Source organism: Mustelus asterias, unplaced genomic scaffold (assembly GCF_964213995.1).
Source record: "Mustelus asterias unplaced genomic scaffold, sMusAst1.hap1.1 HAP1_SCAFFOLD_263, whole genome shotgun sequence".
Taxonomy (NCBI): domain Eukaryota; kingdom Metazoa; phylum Chordata; class Chondrichthyes; order Carcharhiniformes; family Triakidae; genus Mustelus; species Mustelus asterias.
In genome coordinates, this window is record NW_027590229.1 from 49,741 (window position 1) to 71,965 (window position 22,225).

The 22,225-nt window shown below is 46.5% G+C and overlaps 1 protein-coding gene across 1 annotated transcript in view; it reads right to left on the minus strand.

Moving 5' to 3' along the window:
* Positions 1-22,225, minus strand: part of LOC144486003 (NACHT, LRR and PYD domains-containing protein 3-like) — a 49,267-nt gene that overhangs the window by 14,207 nt on the left and 12,835 nt on the right. Inside the window, exons 4-6 of the mRNA XM_078204112.1 lie at positions 21,284-21,370; positions 9,415-9,585; positions 6,424-6,594 (exon numbers count right to left, since the gene is read on the minus strand). Coding sequence (XP_078060238.1) covers positions 6,424-6,594; positions 9,415-9,585; positions 21,284-21,370 — 429 coding nt within the window. The remainder of the gene's footprint in view (positions 1-6,423; positions 6,595-9,414; positions 9,586-21,283; positions 21,371-22,225) is intronic.

Consider the following 22,225-nt stretch of genomic DNA (forward strand, 5'->3'; position numbering starts at 1 on the left):
CTTTACTCTTCCTCACAAATCAAGGGCTGTGTGACTGGGTGACGTGTGTCCCCCTGTAAGCATGTGAACGGGTCCTCAGTCACCGTCACATTGTTCCCCTACACCCAGGGCACAGAAATCAATGTGATTGACATTCCACTGCATTGGGATCAGAGAGAGAGAAATCACAGGAATCAGTGAAAATTCAGGTTCTGGTTCAGAACTTCCAACCCCTGGGACTTTATAGAGTTTTTCAGCACAGAAAGAGGCCCTTCGGCCCATCGTGTCTGTGTCAGCCATCAAGCACCAATCTATTCTAATCCACTACCAGCACTTGCTCCATAGCCTTGTCTGCTGCGGCATTTCAAGTGCTTGTCTGAATGCTTCTTAAATGTTGCGAGTGTTCCCGACTCCACCACCCTTTCAGACAGTGAGATCCAGATTCCCACCACCCTCTGGGTGAAAAAACGTTTCCACAGAACCATAGAATACCCACTCTGCAGAAGGCTCCCAATCGCCTCATCGGCTCTGCACTGACTGTCCGAAAAAGCCAGGCCCACACAACTGCTTATCACTGGACATTTATCATGGCAAATCCACTGAAACTACATATCTTTAGACATGAAATGATAATTTAGCATGGTCGATCCACCTAACCTACACATCTTTGGACTGTGGGAGGAAACCAGAGTACCTGACGGAAACACGCACACATGGGAGGATCATGCAAGCTCCACACAGGCAGTCACCCGAGGCCAGAATTAAACAAAGGTCCCTGACGTTGTGAGGCAGCAATGCTAACCACTGTGCCATCTTCCATTCTCCTCTGAACCTCCTGCCCAATGCCTTAAATCTATGCCCCTGGTTATTGTCTCCTAAAACAAAGGGGAAAGGTTCATTTCTATAATTTAATACAACTCCACATGGTCGTCCCCCAGCCTTCCCTGTCTGAAAAAAATAACAGGAGCATTGACATACAGATGGATCTGTGCGTACTTGTCCACTGATCCCTGAAAGTGGTAACACAGGTGGATAACTTGGTCAACAAGGCATGCAGCATGCTTGCTTCATTGGCCAGGGGATCGAGTATAAAAGTTGGCAAGTTATGTTACAGCTGTATTAAACTTTAGTTGGGCCCAACATGGAATATTGCGTGCAGTGCTGATCGCCAGACAACAAGGAGGATGTGGCTTCTTTGGAGAAGGTGCAAAAAAGGATTACAAGGATGTTGCCTGGTCTGAAGATATGGTCTAAGGTATGAAGAGAAGTTGAATAAACTCTGATTGTTTTCACTGGAAAGACGGAGGCTGAGGGGTGACCTGATAGAGGCAGATATATGGTTGATAGTTGGAGTCTTTTCCCCAGGGTGGAAAGATCAACTACAAGACGGGACAGTTTGAAGGCAAGAGGCGGAAAGTTTAGAGGAGACGTGCGTGGAAAGTTTTCACATAGAGAGTGGTGGGTGCCTCGAATGCACAGCCAGTGAAGTTGACGGAAGCAGGCACGTTCCCAATGTTCAAGGTTAATCTTGATAGAAACATGAACGGGAGATGAGCAGAGGAACAGAAGCTGCGTCTGAGCAATAAGTACTGGGTCTGAATAAGAATGAGGAGTCGCTGCAGGCTTGGAGGGTCGAAGGGCCTGTTACTGTGCTGCATGGCTCTTTGTTCTTCTTTGTACATGAATGTTAAAATCACCTGTGATTATTGCAGAATGTTTTTACAAGACCCCATTAATATTCCTGTGTCGGAGATTCTGAATATTGTTCGGGGCCTATAAAAGATTCCCACAAGTGATCTTTTAACTTTGTTAATTCTTATCTCTACCCAAACTGATTCTGCATCTTGATAATTGGAACTAAGTTCACCTCTCGCTACTGTACTGACATCTGTTACTAACAGCGAGACTCCACCACCATGTTCTGTCCTCCATTTACTGTCATCCACTCACTCTCCCCCATTCACAAATCAATGGATGCTGTGCCCGGGGAGAGCTGTGCACATCTGAGGAGGAGGAGAGGACCTCAGAGGGTGAACCATAACATTATTCCCCCACTCCCTCAACATAAGGATCTGTGGGACTGACATCCCATTGCTCAGGGATCAGAGAGAGAAGCAACAGGAGTCAGAGGAAAAGCAGTTTTCCTTATTCATAACTGACGCCAATAGTAATGGGCAGTGTTTTTTATACAAATACCAGTGGTGAAATTATATTGTTGAATATTCAGTTATTATAAACACAATCTCACACAGTCTGCTACTTACACCAGTTCCTGTATTTTACAGTCCAGATTCCTCAGAGCCACAGACAGCAGTTTCACTCCTGAATCTCCCAGGTTATTCTCACTCAGATTCAGATCTATCAGTGAGCGGTTTGTACTGAGAGCAGAGGCCAGGTCCTCGGCACAAGAATCGGTGAGATCGTTACCACGGAGACTGGAGATCAGAGAGAGAAAAATAACAGGAATCAGGGTAAATCCACAGTGTTTTTAAGAATAAGGTCATTAACAATAATAATGTACAGCGCGGGACATTCAAGAAACACAACTTCAGTTCATACAGAAGGCAAAATTCTATTGACGCTGTAAATCTGAAATATGAATGAATATGTTGGAAACTCTCATCAGGTCAGGCAATATCTGTGAAGATAGAAACAGATTTAGTTTCAGTTCAATTCGCGAAACTTAGAAATTGGAAATAGCGGTGAATTAAAGTGTTTTAAGTGACAGGGAGCTGGGGATGGGCGGGTGACAAGGAAAGAACAAAATAGAAGTGCCAGACTGATTAAACGACAAAAAGGAAGATGGTGAAAGGGAAGAGCACAGGATTCCCATGTCCTTACCCTGAGTCACAGGGAGGGACATGGGATGGCCAGTGGCTCAGGAATGGAGTGTGTGGTGGGGTTGAAGATGATGAGAGAGAAACCTTTCTCACACTGCCAGTGGTTCGGGTCTGGAATTCACAGCCGGGAAGTGTGGTGGAGGTCGGCTGCATCGAAGCAGTCAAAAAGGAATTAGATGATTTTTTGAATATAAAGAATGAGCGGGGATACGAGAAAAACGCTGGAGAATGACTCAAATTCCTAATGCTAATTTGGTGAGCTGGTACAGACACGATGGGCCAAATGGCCTCATTGTGCACCGTAAGAATTCTGTGAAGATAATGGTTGGAAATGTATCGATATTTTAACTGGAAGTTGGTGATGTTGCCGTGTGGACAGTGTTAGTCGCCATAGTCCTCAATAAAATGTTAATACTGATAGGCAAAGGGATCTGGGTGTACAGGTCCACAGATCACTGAAAGTGGCAATGCAGGTGGAGAAAGTAGTCAAGAAGGCATTCGGCATGCTTGCCTTCATCGGCCGGGGCATTGAGTTTAAAAATTGGCAAGTCATGTTGCAGCTTTATCGAACCTTCATTCGGCCGCACTTAGAATATAGTGTTCAATTCTGGTCGCCACTCTACCAGAAGGATGTGGAGGCTTTGGAGAGGGTACAGAAAAGATTGACCAGGATGTTGCCTGGTCTGGAGGGCATTAGCTATGAGGAGAGGTTGGAGAAACTTGTTTTGTTCTCACTGGAGCGACGGAGGTTGAGGGGAGACCTGATATAGGTCGACAAGATTATGAGAGGCATGGACAGAGTGGATAGTCAGAAGCTTTTTCACAGGGTAGAAGAGTCAATTACTAGGGGGGCACAGGTTTAAGGTGCGAGGGGCAAGGTTTAAAGGAGATGTACGAGGCAGATTCTTTACACAGAGTAGTGGGCGCCTGGAACTCGTTGCTGGGGGAGGTAGTAGAAGCAGATATGGTGGTGACGTTTAAGGGGCGTCTTGACAAGTACATGAATAGGATGGGAATAGAGGGATATGGTCCCCGGAAGGGTAGGGGGTATTAGTTAAGTCAGGCAGCATGGTGGGTGCAGTCTTGGAGGGCCGAAGGGCCTGTTCCTGTGCTGTAATTTTCTTTGTTCTTTGTGTTTCTCTCCAATAGAGAGAGAGACAATTTGTTACATGTAGCTTCAGGGATAAAATTTAATAAACGTGCGGCAATGGGAGGAGATGGGACTCCATGAACCCCACAGCCGGTAAGAGGACCAAACCCTCAGATTTAGCATCATTCTACATCACACTCTAAACACCAAACCAAATGAACTAACCAACTCCACATATAACCAAACAGGCACATTAATATCTGACAGGTTCGGGAAATCCGTGCACTCAGGCAGCACAGGCAGAATCACAGAATTGTTACAGAGCAGGCGGAGGCCATTCGGCCCATTGTGTCTGCACTGACTCTCCGAATGAGCAACTCACTAAGTGTCATCCCCCCACCTTCCCCCAAAACCCTGTGCATTCCAGAGCTTAACCACTGGCTGCGGGGGAAGGCCCCATTCTGGCAGAGCTGGCACCAGATTTAAAGGCAGCCAGCAGCACTTTTAAAGGCTCTGAAGGGAGCAGTGAGGGAGCCCTGGTTAATGAACAAAGGGCTGAAATGGCAGAAGGCAGATTCAACCCAATTCGCTGACACTTCCCTGGAAATTCTCAAGGCTATATCGGTTTGGAGGGAGGCTCTGTTCCCTCAGGAGTGGAGGAGGAGACCTGTCACATCAACCCAAGCAAGTCTGGATAGACACTGCCGAGGGCCAGAGCAGGCAGCACGTGGCTGCAGTGAGGCAAAGGATCAATAACCTGATATGTTCTGACAAGGAGAGCGTTAAACTTACAGGCTGATATGTGAATAAGGATGAAAGAGGAATGGTGGAAAGAACATCTCCACCCAGACACTGGCAATGTCCAGACAGCAGCATCAATCTTCAGGAACATGTCAGCCTCTCTGTGAAGGGTTCCGGTCAGTCAGAGATGGCTGCTGCACTGCCGACACTGAGTGACCATCCTGGTGGTCCCATGATGTGCAGTCTGGCAGCACCATAGGCTTGTGTGTGTCTTTGATGGGTGAGTAACAATGGAAATTTATGTGCTTGTAGAAGAGGGCACTCAGCGTCAGAGAAGGAGCCAAGAGTGACAGTGTCTGGATTGTGTCATCCTTATGCCAATAGAAGATGCAGTGCTGGAGCTGGGAGACCTGGAGGCTGGGTGGGCAATCGCTGATGGTGAGATGGGTTGTGGATCCAGAGAGAGTGAGTGAGTGAGTGGATGGGCACAGGAGAGACTCTGCTGCTGAGTCCAAAACCTGGTGCTTGTGTGTTCATCATTGGTCACATGGAGCTCTGGGTTAGGAACAGTCAGAAGTTTAACAACACCAGGTTAAAGTCCAACAGGTTTATTTGGTAGCAAATGCCACTAGCTTTCGGAGCGCTGCCCCTTCGTCAGGTGGAGTGTAGAAATGCTCACAAACAGGGCACACAGAGACACAAACTCAATTTACAGAATAATGACTGGAATGCAGTCTTTACAGATAACCAGTCTTAAAGGTACAAACAGTGTGAGTGGAGGGAGCATTAAGCACAGGTTAAAGAGATGTGTATTGTCTCCAGACAGGACAGCCAGTGAGATTCTGCAAGTCCAGACAAGCTGTGGGCCATTCGGCCCATCAATCCTTCACTAACAACAATCCCGCCCAGGCCCTATAACAGTAACCCTACATATTAACTCTGCAAATCCCCCTGACATCAAGTGTCAATTTACCATCGCCGCTCAAACTAGCGTGCACATCTTTGGCATGTGGGAGGAAACTGGAGTAACCGAAGGAAACCTGCGCAGACACGGAGAGTACATGCAAACTCCACACAATCTCTCACCCAAGGCCGGAATTGACACGGGTCTCTGGCGCTCTGAGTCAGCAGTGCTAACAGCTCTACCACCCTGCCGACCATGATCAGCCGTGGTTCGTCCCAATTGCAGTGAGTATCGGACGAATAATTTCTATATTTTTTCATAAGATAAGCCTGGCATGCCATGAAAGACTCAAGCCAACATTTTCTCAAATGTTTATAAAATACGTTCATAAGGTGACCAAAACTATATAGGTTACTTCAGCTGTGCTGTGACCACAAACCTATCAGATTTGTGACTGGCGACCTTTGCTCCCAGGCGAATTGTCCCTCATTGCCTTTTCTGTTGATTTGTCAAAGCTGTCGGATCTTATAATATGAAGTCATGAGATTGGATCAGGTTGGGGATTCTGAGAGTCAGCACACCCGAAGGTAGAAATTCAATACAGTTTGCAGTTGCCAATGACTGGACCTCAGAGGGTGAACCATAACATTATTCCCCCACTCCCTCAACATAAGGATCTGTGGGACTGACATCCCATTGCTCAGGGATCAGAGAGAGAAGCAACAGGAATCAGAGAAAAAGCAGTTTTCCTGATTCATAACTGACGCCAATAGTAACGGGCAGTGTTTTTTATACAAATACCAGTGGTGAAATTATATTGTTGAATATTCAGTTATTATAAACACAATCTCACACAGTCTGCTACTTACTGCAGTTTCTGTATTTTACAGTCCGGATTCCTCAGAGCCACAGACAGCAGTTTCACTCCGGAATCTCCCAGGTTATTGCCACTCAGATCCAGATCTATCAGTGAGCGGTTTGTACTGAGAGCAGAGGCCAGGTCCTCGGCACAAGAATCGGTGAGATCGTTACCATGGAGACTGGAAATCAGAGAGAGAAAAATAACAGGAATCAGGGTAAATCCACAGTGTTTTTAAGAATAAGATCATTAACAATAATAATGTACAGCGCGGGACATTCAAGAAACACAACTTCAGTTGATACAGAAGGCAAAATTATATTGATGCTGTAAATCTGAAATATGAATATGTTGGGAGACTCTCATCAGGTCAGGCAATATCTGTGAAGATAGAAACAGATTTGGTTTCAGTTCAATTCGCGAAACTTAGAAATTGGAAATAGCGGTGAATTAAATTGTTTTAAGTGACAGGGAGCTGGGGATGGGCGGGTGACAAGGAAAGAACGAAATGGAAGTGCCGGAGTGATTAAACGACAAAAAGGATGATGGTGAAAGGGAAGAGCACAGATTTCCCATGTCCTTACCCTGAGTCACAGGGAGGGACATGGGATGGCCAGTGGCTCAGGAATGGAGTGTGTGGTGGGGTTGAAGATGATGAGAGAGAAACCTTTCTCACACTGCCAGTGGTTCGGGTCTGGAATTCACAGCCGGGAAGTGTGGTGGAGGTCGGCTGCATCGAAGCAGTCGAAAAGGAATTAGATGATTTTTTGAATATAAAGAATGAGCGGGGATACGAGAAAAACGCTGGAGAATAACTCAAATTCCTAATGCTAATTTGGTGAGCTGGTACAGACACGATGGGCCAAATGGCCTCATTGTGCACCGTAAGAATTCTGTGAAGATAATGGTTGGAAATGTATCGATATTTTAACTGGAAGTTGGTGATGTTGCCGTGTGGACAGTGTTAGTCGCCATAGTCCTCAATAAAATGTTAATACTGATAGGCAAAGGGATCTGGGTGTACAGGTCCACAGATCACTGAAAGTGGCAATGCAGGTGGAGAAAGTAGTCAAGAAGGCATTCGGCATGCTTGCCTTCATCGGCCGGGGCATTGAGTTTAAAAATTGGCAAGTCATGTTGCAGCTTTATCAAACCTTCATTCGGCCGCACTTAGAATATAGTGTTCAATTCTGGTCGCCACTCTACCAGAAGGATGTGGAGGCTTTGGAGAGGGTACAGAAAAGATTGACCAGGATGTTGCCTGGTCTGGAGGGCATTAGCTATGAGGAGAGGTTGGAGAAACTTGGTTTGTTCTCACTGGAGCGACGGAGGTTGAGGGGAGACCTGATATAGGTCGACAAGATTATGAGAGGCATGGACCGAGTGGATAGTCGGAAGCTTTTTCACAGGGTAGAAGAGTCAATTACCAGGGGGGCACAGGTTTAAGGTGCGAGGGGCAAGGTTTAAAGGAGATGTACGAGGCAGATTCTTTACACAGTGTAGTGGGCGCCTGGAACTCGTTGCTGGGGGAGGTAGTAGAAGCAGATATGGTGGTGACGTTTAAGGGGCGTCTTGACAAGTACATGAATAGGATGGGAATAGAGGGATATGGTCCCCGGAAGGGTAGGGGGTATTAGTTAAGTCAGGCAGCCTGGTGGGTGCAGTCTTGGAGGGCCGAAGGGCCTGTTCCTGTGCTGTAATTTTCTTTGTTCTTTGTGTTTCTCTCCAATAGAGAGAGAGACAATTTGTTACATGTAGCTTCAGGGATAAAATTTAATAAACGTGCGGCAATGGGAGGAGATGGGACTCCATGAACCCCACAGCCGGTAAGAGGACCAAACCCTCAGATTTAGCATCATTCTACATCACACTCTAAACACCAAACCAAATGAACTAACCAACTCCACATATAACCAAACAGGCACATTAATATCTGACAGGTTCGGGAAATCCGTGCACTCAGGCAGCACAGGCAGAATCACAGAATTGTTACAGAGCAGGCGGAGGCCATTCGGCCCATTGTGTCTGCACTGACTCTCCAAATGAGCAACTCACTAAGTGTCATCCCCCCACCTTCCCCCAAAACCCTGTGCATTCCAGAGCTTAACCACTGGCTGCAGGGGAAGACCCCATTCAGGCAATGCTGGCACCAGATTTAAAGGCAGCCAGCAGCGCTTTTAAAGGCTCTGAAGGGAGCAGTGAGGGAGCCCTGGTTAATGAACAAAGGGCTGAAATGGCAGAAGGCAGATTAAACCCAATTCGCTGACACTTCCCTGGAAATTCTCAAGGCTATATCGGTTTGGAGGGAGGTTCTGTTCCCTCAGGAGTGGAGGAGGAGACCTGTCACATCAACCCAAGCAAGTCTGGATAGACACTGCCGAGGGCCAGAACAGGCAGCACGTGGCTGCAGTGAGGCAAAAGGATCAATAACCTGATATGTTCTGACAAGGTGAGCGTTAAACTTACAGGCTGATATGTGAATAAGGATGAAAGAGGAATGGTGGAAAGAACATACGTTCATAAGGTGACCAAAACTATATAGGTTACTTCAGCTGTGCTGTGACCACAAACCTATCAGATTTGTGACTGGCGACCTTTGCTCCCAGGCGAATTGTCCCTCATTGCCTTTTCTGTTGATTTGTCAAAGCTGTCGGATCTTATAATATGAAGTCATGTGACTGGATCAGGTTGGGGATTCTGAGAGTCAGCACACCCGAAGGTAGAAATTCAATGCAGTTTGCAGTTGCCAATGACTGGACCTCAGAGGGTGAACCATAACATTATTCCCCCACTCCCTCAACATAAGGATCTGTGGGACTGACATCCCATTGCTCAGGGATCAGAGAGAGAAGCAACAGGAATCAGAGAAAAAGCAGTTTTCCTGATTCATAACTGACGCCAATAGTAACGGGCAGTGTTTTTTATACAAATACCAGTGGTGAAATTATATTGTTGAATATTCAGTTATTATAAACACAATCTCACACAGTCTGCTACTTACTGCAGTTTCTGTATTTTACAGTCCGGATTCCTCAGAGCCACAGACAGCAATTTCACTCCGGAATCTCCCAGTTTATTGTCACCCAGATACAGATCTATCAGTGAGCGGTTTGTACTGAGAGCAGAGGCCAGGTCCTCGGCACAAGAATCTGTGAGAGCGTTACCACAGAGACTGGAGATCAGAGAGAGAAACATAACAGGAATCAGGGTAAATCCACAGTGTTTTTAAGAATAAGATCATTAACAATAATAATGTACAGCGCGGGACATTCAATGAGTATTCTAACTGGGTGCAGTTAGACAGAGACACCAGGAGATGGAGACAGTGAGTATTCTAACTGAGTGCAGTTAGACAGAGACACCAGGAGATGGAGACAGTGAGTATTCTAACTGAGTGCAGTTAGACAGAGACACCAGGAGATGGAGACAGTGAGTATTCTAACTGAGTGTAGTTAGACAGAGACACCAGGAGATGGAGACAGTGAGTATTCTAACTGAGTGCAGTTAGACAGAGACACCAGGAGATGGAGACAGTGAGGGGGGTAACTGAGTGCAGTTAGACAGGTACACCAGGAGATGGAGACAGTGAGGGGGTAACTGAGTGCAGTTAGACAGAGACACCAGGAGATGGAGACAGTGAGTATTCTAACTGAGTGCAGTTAGACAGGGACACCAGGGGATGGAGACAGTGAGTATTCTAACTGAGTGCAGTTAGAAAGAGACACCAGGAGATGGAGACAGTGAGGGGGTAACTGAGTGCAGTTAGACAGGGACACCAGGAGATGGAGACAGTGAGTATTCTAACTGAGTGCAGTTAGACAGAGACACCAGGAGATGGAGACAGTGAGGGGGTAACTGAGTGCAGTTAGACAGGGACACCAGGAGATGGAGACAGTGAGGGGGTAACTGAGTGCAGTTAGACAGGGACACCAGGAGATGGAGACAGTGAGTATTCTAACTGGGGCTCAGGAATGGAGTGTGTGGTGGGGTTGAAGATGATGCGACAGAAACCTTTCTCACACTGCCAGTGGTTCGGGTCTGGAACTCACAGCCGGGAAGTGTGGTGGAGGTCGGCTGCATCGAAGCAGTCAAAAAGGAATTAGATGATTTTTTGAAGATAGGCAATGAGCTACGAAAATGGATACGACAAAAAGTCTGGAGAATGACACGAATTTCGAATGTCAATTTGGTGAACTGGTGCAGACACGATGGGCCAAATGGCCTCATTGTGCTCCGTAAGAATTCTGTGGAGACAGTGGTTGAAAATGTTATCGATATTTCAACTGGAAGTTGGTGATGTTGCCGTGTGGACAGTGTTAGTAGCCACAGTCCCCAATGAAATCTCTCCAATAGAAAGAGACACAATTTGGTACATGTCACTTCAGGGATACAACTTAGTAAACGTGGGGATATGGGAAGAGTTGGGACTCCATTAACCCCACAGCCAGAACGAGGACCAAACCCTCAACAACAGCGTCATTCTACATCACGCTGGAGACACCGAACCAACTGAACTAACCAACTCCACACAGAGCCAGAACGGGCACAGTAAATGTCTGACAGGTTCGGGAAATCCGTCCACTCAGGCAGCACAGGCAGAATCACAGTATTGTTAGAGAGCAGAAGGAGGCCACTCGGCCCATCGTGTCTGCACTGAGTCTTCGAATGAGCAATTCACTAAGTGGCATTCCCCCACCTTCCCCCAAATCCCTGTGCATTCCAGAGCTTAAGCAGTGGCTGCAGGGGACAGCACAATTCTGGCAATGCTGGCACCAGATTTAAAGGCAGCCAGCAGCGCTTTTAAAGGCTCTGAAGGGAGCAGTGAGGGAGCCCTGGTTAATGAACAAAGGGCTGAAATGGCAGAAGGCAGATTAAACCCAATTCGCTGACACTACCCTGGAAATTCTCAAGGCTATTTCGGTTTGGAGGAAGGTTCTGTTCCCTCAGGACTGGAGAACGAGACCTGTCACATCAACCCAAGCAAGTCTGGATAGACACTGCCAAGGGTCTGAGCAGTGGCTGCAATGAGGCAAAAGATGAATAATCTGATATGTTCTGACAAGGTGAGCGTTAAACCTACAGGCTGATATGTGAATAAGGATGAAAGAGAAATTGTGGAAAGAACATCTCCACCCAGACACTGGCAATGTCCAGACAGCAGCATCAATCTTCAGGAACATGTCAGCCACTCTGTGAAGGGTTACATGGAACATAGGACATAGAACAGTACAGCACAGTACAGACCCTTCGGCCCACGATGTTGTGCCGAGCTTTGTCCAAAACCAAGATCAAGCTATCCCACTCCCTATCATTCTAGTGTGCTCCACCTGCCTATCCAATAACTGCTTGAAAGTTCCTAACGTGTCCGACTTCACTATGACAGCAGGCAGTCCATTCCACACCCCAACCGCTCTCTGAGTAAAGAGTCAGTCAGAGATGGCTGCTGCACTGCCGACACTGTGTAACCATCCTGGTGGTCCCATGATGGGCAGTCTAAATTAGCGTCAGGTTTGTGTGTGTCTTTGACGCTGTGTGTCCTCTTCTACAAGAACATAAATTTCAATTGTTACTCACCCATCAGAGAAGGAGCCAAGAGTGACAGTGTCTGGATTGTGTCATCCTTATCCCAATGGAAGATGCAGTGCTGGAGCTGGGAGACCTGGAGGCTGGGTGGGCAATCGCTGATGGGGAGATGGGTTGTGGATCCAGAGAGAGTGAGTGAGTGAATGGATGGGCACAGGAGAGGCTCTGCTGCTGAGTCCAAAACCTGGTGCTTGTGTGTCTTCCATTGGTCACATGGAGCTCTGGGTTAGGAACAGTCTGCAGGACATGTTGGAATGTGCATTACCCTCTAACATTCTTCACTCTCTCACAAATCAACAGCTGCGGTGAGCGGGAGACAGGCGTGTAGCTCTGAAGATGGGGAGGGGTCAGAGGATGGATTGTCACATTATACTCTATAACGTCCGCCAGAGCAGATAATGTCTCTCACGATTAGCAAAGGGGTTACAATCTGGCAGCACAGGGCAGCACACACAAACCCGAGCAGCTGATGGAGGCAGCAATAGCTGAGTTCACTCACACTCTCGAGAGGACAGGTCATTGTCAGCTTCAGGAAGATGAAATGTGACTGGAGTCTTTAACAATGCAGCAGATACTGGAGCTGCAGCGTAGGATACTTTAACATCCGGTGGAGTTTCCAAAGGCTGTGTGTATCCATACACAAAGGATGGAGGAGTCAATCCAGGCCAGCAGTGTTACCATGTCTCAGGTCTGAGCACAAATAGCATCCTCCACAGAGAGATTGGTGACCTTCATGGAGAGTCACATCCAGCCTCTCACCCACAGGAAATACACATGAACCTGCATGTTCTCACCACCTCCATGAGCTCTGTGGAACACGGGCTGCGGGAGGGGTGGGAAAATGTGCCTGGAGTAACTGTCAGGCCCTCCCCAGCTGAGCAGGGAGGGTCCAGTTTGCCCTGAATGGATAGAGGAGCGGCTGCCTGCAGCATTTGGAAGCTCCTCTCAGGATGCCCCTGGTGTGGGCAGTGGGTCCCCTTCTGCTCCGACTGTGACACAAGCACCTCACAAAGCTATGATGACAGAGGCAACTCCAGCATCTGTGCAGAGGACCCGCAGTTGGCCGGATCCTTCCAGGACTCAGGAAATCCGAGGACAAAGGCCACAGTCATCGAAATTCCCAGAGGAGAGGAGAGAGGTAAGATGCTGCCTGCAGCTCAGCGGAAAGTGCGGGGATGGCGGTGGTTGTCATGGTGGGGTTGCTTCCTTGGGTTTCACAGGATTATACTTTGTTATTACTGGTCACTTTGTTATGTCTGTATTTTGAGTAAATTCAGAGATGGAGCACCACTAAAAAACTCCTTCACCATATTACTGGGTCTTTAACAGTTCACTGGGAATGTGAGATGGGAAATACAGCACTGAATCAGGTCAATCCAATTCCAATACCTTTGTTTCATGTAGTGTCGGCTCCAGGGAAATTATAAAACATTCACAGAAACAGCAACAGTGCTGGAGATGGTGAAGATTTATTACACTGAATGGCTGTGTGAGTTAAGGTTCTTGGAAAACATGTCTGCATTACTGAATCTCCATCCTCCCTGACACATATCCCATGTCTCTGGCCTGTGGTCCATGGGGTTCCTCATCATGAAGCATCTGGTCAACATTGTATTGCATCACACTTTGTTCAAAGCTTCTCCACTCTAGATCCAGGTTGTATGGAACACAGCACAACACCTGGACATTTGAGACCCTCGCTGAGTATATTAAATAGTTCCACCAGATCTATCTTTAGAATTCCTCTGGCCTGTGCAATGGTCACACTATTTGTCCTGTCGCAGCTGTTTTTTCTCTCTTCCGTGACTGTGTTTGGGTTACACACAGGCACAATTACCCACCTCTACAGAACATAAGAAATAGGAGCAGGAGTAGGCCATCTAGCCCCTCGAGCCTGCCCCGCCATTCAATAAGATCATGGCTGATCTGACGTGGATCAGTACCACTTACCCGCCTGATCCCCATAACCCTTAATTCCGTTTCCGATCAGGAATCCATCCAACCGCGCTTTAAACATATTCAGCGAGGTAGCCTCCACCACCTCAGTTGGCAGAGAATTCCAGAGATTCACCACCCTCTGGGAGAAGAAGTTCCTCCTCAACTCTGTCTTAAACCGACCCCCCTTTATTTTGAGACTGTGTCCTCTAGTTTTATCTTCCTTACTAAGTGGAAAGAATCTCTCCGCCTCCACCCTATCCAGCCCCCGCATTATCTTATAAGTCTCCATAAGATCCCCCCTCATCCTTCTAAACTCCAACGAGTACAAACCCAATCTCCTCAGCCTCTCCTCATACTCCAAACCCCTCATCTCCGGTATCAACCTGGTGAACCTTCTCTGCACTCCCTCCAATGCCAATATATCCTTCCTCATATAAGGGGACCAATACTGCACACAGTATTCCAGCTGCGGCCTCACCAATGCCCTGTACAGGTGCATCAAGACATCCCTGCTTTTATATTCTATCCCCTTCGCAATATAGGCCAACATCCCATTTGCCTTCTTGCTCACCTGTTGTACCTGCAGACTGGGCTTTTGCGTCTCATGCACAAGGACCCCCAGGTCCCTTTGCACGGTAGCATGTTTGAATTTGTTTCCATTGAGATAATAATCCCATTTGTTATTATTTCCTCCAAAAAGTGTATAACCTCGCATTTCTCAACGTTATACTCCATTTGCCATATCCTCGCCCACTCACTCAGCCTGTCCAAATCTCTCTGCAGATCTTCTCCGTCCTCCACACGATTCACTTTTCCACTTATCTTTGTGTCGTCTGCAAACTTCGTTACCCTACACTCCGTCCCCTCCTCCAGATCATCTATATAAATGGTAAACAGTTGCGGCCCGAGTACCGATCCCTGCGGCACGCCACTAGTTACCTTCCTCCAACCGGAAAAACACCCATTTATTCCGACTCTTTGCTTCCTGTCGGATAGCCAGTCCCCAATCCACTTTAACACACTACCCCCAACTCCGTGTGCCCTAATCCTCTTCAGCAGCCTTTTATGGGGCACCTTATCAAACGCCTTTTGGAAATCCAAAAACACCGCATCCACCGATTCTCCTCCATCAACCGCCCTAGTCACATCTTCATAAAAATCCAACATGTTCGTCAAGCACGACTTTCCCCTCATGAATCCATGCTGCGTCTGATTGATCGAACCATTTCTATCCAAATGCCCTGCTATCTCCTCTTTAATAATGGATTCCAGCATTTTCCCTACTACAGACGTTAAGCTGACCGGCCTATAGTTACCCGCCTTTTGTCTCCTTCCTTTTTTAAACAGCGGCGTAACATTAGCCGTTTTCCAATCAACCGGCACTACCCCAGAATGCAACGAGTTTTGATAAATAATCACTAACGCATCCACTATTACCTCTGACATTTCTTTCAATACCCTGGGATGCATTCCATCCGGACCCGGGGACTTGTCCACCTTCAGTCCCATTAGTCTACCCAGCACTGCCTCTCTGGTAACATTAATCGTATTAAGTATTTCTCCTGCTGCCAACCCTCTATCGTTAATATTTGGCAAACTATTTGTGTCCTCCACCGTGAAGACCGACACAAAAAACTTATTTAAAGACTCAGCCATATCCTCATTTCCCACTATTAACTCCCCCCTCTCGTCCTCCAAGGGTCCAACATTCACTCTAGCCACTCTATTCCTTTTTATATATTTATAAAAACTTTTACTATCATTTTTTATATTAATTGCTAGCCTAGCTTCATAGTCTATCCTTCCTTTCTTTATGGCTTTCTTAGTCTCTCTTTGTTGTTTCTTAAATTTTTCCCAATCACTTGTTTCTCCACTATTTTTGGCCACTCTGTACGCAGCTGTTTTTATTTTAATACTCTCCTTTATTTCCTTCGTTATCCACGGCTGGTTCTCCCTTTTCTTACAATCCTTGTTTTTTGCTGGAATATATTTTTGCTGAGAACTGAAAAGGATCTCCTTAAAAATCCTCCACTGTTCCTCAGCTATCCTACCTGCCAGCCTGCTCTCCCAGTCTACCTTAGCCAATTCATCCCTCATCCTATCATATTTCCCTCTGTTCAAACAGAGGACACTGGTTTGGGACCAAACTTTCTCCTCTTCCATCTGAATCAGAAATTCGACCATATTGTGGTCACTAGACCCAAGAGGGTCCTTCACAATAAGATCCTTAATTCTACCTACCTCGTTACACAATACCAGATCCAAAATAGCTCGTTCCCTTGTCGGTTCCGTAACATGCTGTTCAAGGAAACTATCCCGACAGCATTCTAAGAACTCTTCCTCCATTCCACCCTTACCGACTTGAGTCTGCCAGTCAATGTGCATGTTGAAGTCCCCCATGATTATTGCCGTTCCGTTTTTACATGCATCCCTTATCTGCTTGTTTATAGCCCTTCCTACCTCAACATTATTATTTGGGGGCCTATATACCACATCTACTAGTGTCTTTCTCCCTCTACTATTCCTCACCTCGACCCATAATGATTCCACGTTTTGTTCCTCAGAGCCTATGTCATCCCTCAGTACTACCCTGATATTATCTCTTATTAATAGCGCGACCCCACCACCTTTTCCTTCCTGTCTATTCTTCCTAAACGCCTGATACCCCTGGATATTCATCTCCCAGTCCTGGTCACCTTTCAGCCACGTTTCTGTAATGGCCACCAGATCGTACCCACTTGTGCTGATTTGCACCATCAACTCATTTACCTTGTTCCGAATGCTTCGTGCATTCAGGCAAAGTGTCCTTATTCCAGCTTTTATCTGGACCCGCTTTGATGAGTCGCGAACACCCACTCCCTCTACTCCCTTATCTAAATTACCACCTTCATTCACTTGCACCCTCTCCTCTACCATTAATTTTGTAATTCCCCTTACCCCTGCATCCTCCCCTCCATCAATTAGTTCCTTGATCCTAGTCAACTCTTCTAGCTCCCCTCCCCCCAACCTATCTAGTTTAAATTCTCCCCAGTAGCCTTAGCCAATCTACCGGCCAGGATATTGGTCCCCGTGTGATTCAAGTTCCACCCGTTTTTTGTATACAGATCACCCCTGCCCCTAAAGAGGTCCCAATGGTCCAGGAACCTGAATCCCTGCCCCCTGCACCAGTCCCTCAGCCACACATTCATCCTCCACCTCACTCCATTCCTGCCCTCACCTTCCCGTGGCACAGGCAGTAATCCTGAGATTACTACCTTTGCTTTCCTCTTTCTCAGCTGTCTCCCTAATTCCCTGTACTCCCTTTTCATGACCCCTTCTCCCTTCCTACCCACATCAGCGGTACCAATATGTACCGCTACCTCAGGCTCCTCTCCCTCCCACCTCAGGATTTCCGGGACGCGACTAGCGACATCCTGGATCCCGGCCCCAGGGAGGCAGACCACCATGCGAGAATCCCGCCTACCTCCGCAGAAACGCCTGTCTGTCCCCTTCACCATCGGGTCCCCGATTAATACCGCCTTCCTCCTCTTTTCCTTAGCCCTCTGAGTTACAGGGCTGGACTCCACTGCGGAGACACGGCCACTGCTGCTTCCCCCAGGCGGGCTGTCCCCCCCAGCAGTACTCAAGCAGGAGTACTTGTTGTGCAGGGGCAAATCCACTGGGGTGCTCTCAACCACCCTAGCCTTACCCTTCCTGGCCGTCACCCACTTGGCCTTCTCCCGTGGCCCTGGTGTGACCACCTGATGATAGCTCTTGTCTATCACCTCCTCATTCTCCCTCATCAGCCTAAGATCCTCGAGCTGCAGTTCCAGCTCCCTAACACGGTCCCTCAGGAACCGCAGCTCGACACACCCCTCACAGATGTGGATGTCCGGGAGGCCAGATGCCTCCAGGACCTCCCACATCCTACACTGGGAACAACACACTGGTTTCACACTCATACTGGACACTTTATGTCAAGTAAGACAGTGAAAAGTTAATAAGAGTGTAAGGAAACAAAAACTCACCCCTGCTCGTCCAAGCCCTGTGAGCCAAAGCCCTGACAGCTCACTCAACTTCCCACTCACTCTGCTGCCCGCTACGATGCTGCCCGCTGTATACTTTGGTGCACTTTTAAACCCTCCAAAAACTTCCACAGGCCTCTCCTGGCCCGACTTCCGGTTTTGAAAAAAACCTCCGATTTTAAACCCAAAATTAACTGAAAAAATAAATAATTAATTACAGTCAGAAAACCCACTCTCTTACCCTCAGCCTGCTCCTGGGAACAATGAGTGGGTAGCGCTTGTCTTTATTAATTCTTTCAAGGGATGATGGTATCACTGGCAATGCCAACACTTGCAGCCCATCCCCAATTGCTTTTGAGAAGGAGGTGGTGAGCCATCTTCTTAAATTCTGCAGAGCATCTGGTACAAAACCGTTAGGAAGGGACATCCGGGATTATGATCCCGCATCAGTGATGGAAAAGCAATATATTCCAAGTCAGAATGGTGTGTGGTTTGGAAAGAAATCCGAAGCTGGTTGGTGTCCCATCCTTCTGATATCCTTGGCCATCTCGGTGATGGATAGTGCCTGTTTGGATGATGCTGGCTCAGGAACCTTGGTGAGCTGCTACATTCCACCTTGTATGTGGTAAAATACTGCCACTGTGCGTCAGTGGTAGAGACAGCCAATGTTTAGTTTGGTGAATGGCCAGCTGATCCAGTGGGCTCCTTTTCCATGGATGAGCTTCTTCAGTGTTTTTAAAGCTGCAGTCAATCCAGCAAGATGAGCGGATTCCATCACACTGCTGACTTGTGTCTTGGAGATGGTGGGAAAAATCTGGGAGACAGGAGGCGAGTTCCTCATCTCCGAATTCCCAGACTGTGATCTACCCTTGGAGCCATAGTGTTTACAGTTCAGTGTCTGTTCAATGGTCCCAGTGCGCCCCCACCACTCAGGATGTTGATGGTTGAGGATTCAGCGATGGTGCTGCCATTCAATGTAAAGGGAATATGGTTAGATTCCCGTCTGTTGGAGATGGTCCTTGCCTGGCATTTGTGCAGTGAAACATTACTTGCCATTTATCAGGTTAAGCCTGAAAGTTCTTCAGAGCTTAAGACGCTAGCTCTGTCAAAGAGTCATCCAGATTCGAAGGGTTAGCTATTCTCTCTCCACAGAAGCTGTCAGACATGTTTGAGCCTTTCCAGCATTTTCTGTTTTGTTCAGGTCTTGCTGTTTATGGACATGGACTGCTTCAGTCTCTGAGGAATTGTGAACAGTACTGAGCATTGTGCAATCATTAGTGAGCATCCTCACTACTGACATTATAATGGAAGGCAGGACATTGATAAAGCAATTGAAGGTGGTTGGGATTTGGACATCACCCTCAGGAACTCCTGCAGTGATGTTCATGAGGCACTGGAAGGATGACACTTTTCTGACGTTCAAGAGCAGACTGATGGAGCAGCAATTCATCAGATTGGATTTGCCCTGTTTTTTTCCACATTGTCCGTTAGATCCAGTGTTGTAGCTGTACTGGAACAGCTTGGCCAGGGGAATGGCTAGTTATGGAGCACAATTCTTCAGTACCATTGCTGGGGTACAGCCAGGCTGACAGAGTTTGCAGTATGCAGCGCCTTCAGTCATTTCTTTACCTCACATGCAGTGAATCAAATGGTCATCTGTAATGTTGGGGACCTCAGGAGGAGGCCGAGATTAATTATTCTACTCAGCACTTCTGGCTGGAGATGGCACTGATGCTCTGGGTTCCCTCATCAGTAATGATGGAATTCTTGTAGCATGTTTATAGAATCATAGAATTCCCACAGTGTAGAAGGAGGCCCTTTGGCCCATCGAGTCCTCACCAATTCTTTGAAAGAATATCATATCCAGGCCCTATCTCTGTAACTCCACATATATGGCCCACTAATCCCCGTAACCTACACACCCTGAGATACCAAGGGACAACTTAGCATAGCCAATCAACCGAACCTGCACATCTTTGGACTGTGGGAGAAAATTGGAGCACCCAGAGGAAACCCACACAGACACGGGGAGAACGTGCAAACTCTACACATAAAGTCACCCAAGGCCGGAATTGAACCCTGGTCCCTGGCGCTGTGAGGCAGCAGTGCTGACCACTGTGCCACCGTGTCGCCTAATGTAACCGGCATGTCCAACATTTTGTGGCATGTCTAACACTAGTTATGACTGGATATGGCAAGACAGCAGATCTCTGATCTGATCCATTGGTTTTGGTGTGATTGAGCTTGGTCTATCATATGCTGCGTCCGCTCTGTGGTCTGGTGGCCGTGTGCTGAAGCTTCACATCTCATCTTTAGATAAACCCAAGTCTCATTTGGTAGTACATGTAAAGAAAATTAGTCGTAGTAACACAGTACTGGTTGCTGGGGAAAGCCACTGTCAGCTTCCGATAAATGAAAAAGTAGAGATCACCTCTCCTGCCTATTTCCTGTCACTCAGATAACTTCATATCCAGGCTGCCTTTGTCTCTTTTATTTCATGGTCTTCTTACTTTGCTCCCAAGCTCAGTATGTGTCTACTCATAGCGGATCGTGTTTTTAACAACAAAAATACTGACAGCAATGGTATATTTTGTATCATTATTTGTGTTCTTAAAAACAATGTCCATTATTAATAGGGACATCATTCAGACTATTCTGCACAGTGATTATTGCCATTGCCAGCTGAGCTGTGCCTTGAACTGCTGGGCTGTGAGCTCTGGAATTTTCTTCATAACCCTCCCCACCTCCATCTCTGCATTCTCTTTTCAGATGCTCCTTAAGCTCCGTTTAACATACATTTGAAAGTGGATCCCTCGGGATAAAACTCATCAGAATTCAATGTAGTTTGTAATCTGCCTGACCAATATACAGCAGTTTTCTACATTTAATCAAACTGAGAAGCCGACAGACATAAACATCTATAATCTGAATGACAAATTAAACTAAATTGAACATGCGACCAGCCATATCTGGGAATTCTATAAACATTTAATTGTTTTGTCCATCTTTTTTATTCTCATGAATGGATTTGAGAATAATTATAAATGATTAGTTAAATCTTTCACTCCTGAATCTCGCAGTTGATTGTAACTCAGGTTCAGACACATCACTGACGGGTTTGTACTGAGAGCAGAGGTGAGAATATCTGAGGCTGTTACTCTCCAAACTGGAGATCAGAGAGAGAAAGATTTCAGGAATCAGAGCGAATCCGTGGTGTTTAACACGAATACTGACAGGAATGATGTGGAATGGTTATTAATGACACGATTACTGACACTGATAATAATTTACAGTGTCAGACCATCCACTGATTATTAACACAATCTCACACAGTCTGATACTTACTCCAGTTTCTGTATTTTACATTCTGGATTCCTCAGAGCCGCAGACAGTAGTTTCACTCCTGAATCTCCCACTTCATTGAGACCCAGACTAAATGGAGAAAGTGAGAAACACATTAAATTCAGATTAATGTTCAGCAGAAAAAATAGCTGGATCTATTTTTGTGTCAGAAACTTAGCACGAGTGGTGACCTGATTCAAGTTACGATATTATATCTCATCCAAGTTGATCTTTCTCTGCACTCCAGGTGTGACTGTGACACTACATTCTGGACTCTTTCCTTTCCTTCCCTATGTACGGTATGCTTTGGCACTAATAAATGTGACAATATTAAATTAGATAATATCAAACCCTTTCTGTTGAATGGAAAAGGCAATCGTCAGCATTGAAAAATGATGAACAATTAACTCTTTTACACCTCTCAAAATGTATATTTTGTTTAATTGTCCATGGGATATGGGTGTCGCTGGCTAGACCAGCATTTATTTCCCACTGCTAATGGCCCCGAGAGGAGGTGATGCCCACATCCTGTGAACAAGCAAGTAACGTTTAAACATGTCCCACATTCTGGTCTCATTTCCTGATCATCAGAATTACCCTCCTGAATCTCACTGACCCTGCTAAGTTTCCGGAAATTCAAATCATTTCTGGTTACATAAATCCAGGATTTTATGAGAATTGTACATTTCACAGAGGGTTAAATGATAAAGCTGTGAGAGTGGATCCCTCGGGATTCCCTGTGCTTCTTAACTACTGACATTATAACATCTGTATAATATCTCAGGGCGAGTTAAAGTGTGAAACTGTGCTAACTGTTGCTTTAAGGTCCATCCCCTAAATTTTATACAACAAGGAAAGAATATTCTCCCATTAGAAAGTTGAAATATTTCTGTTTGATGAGTTTATAGGGGAGGGGTGTCTCCCACTACATTTCACAGTAAACAG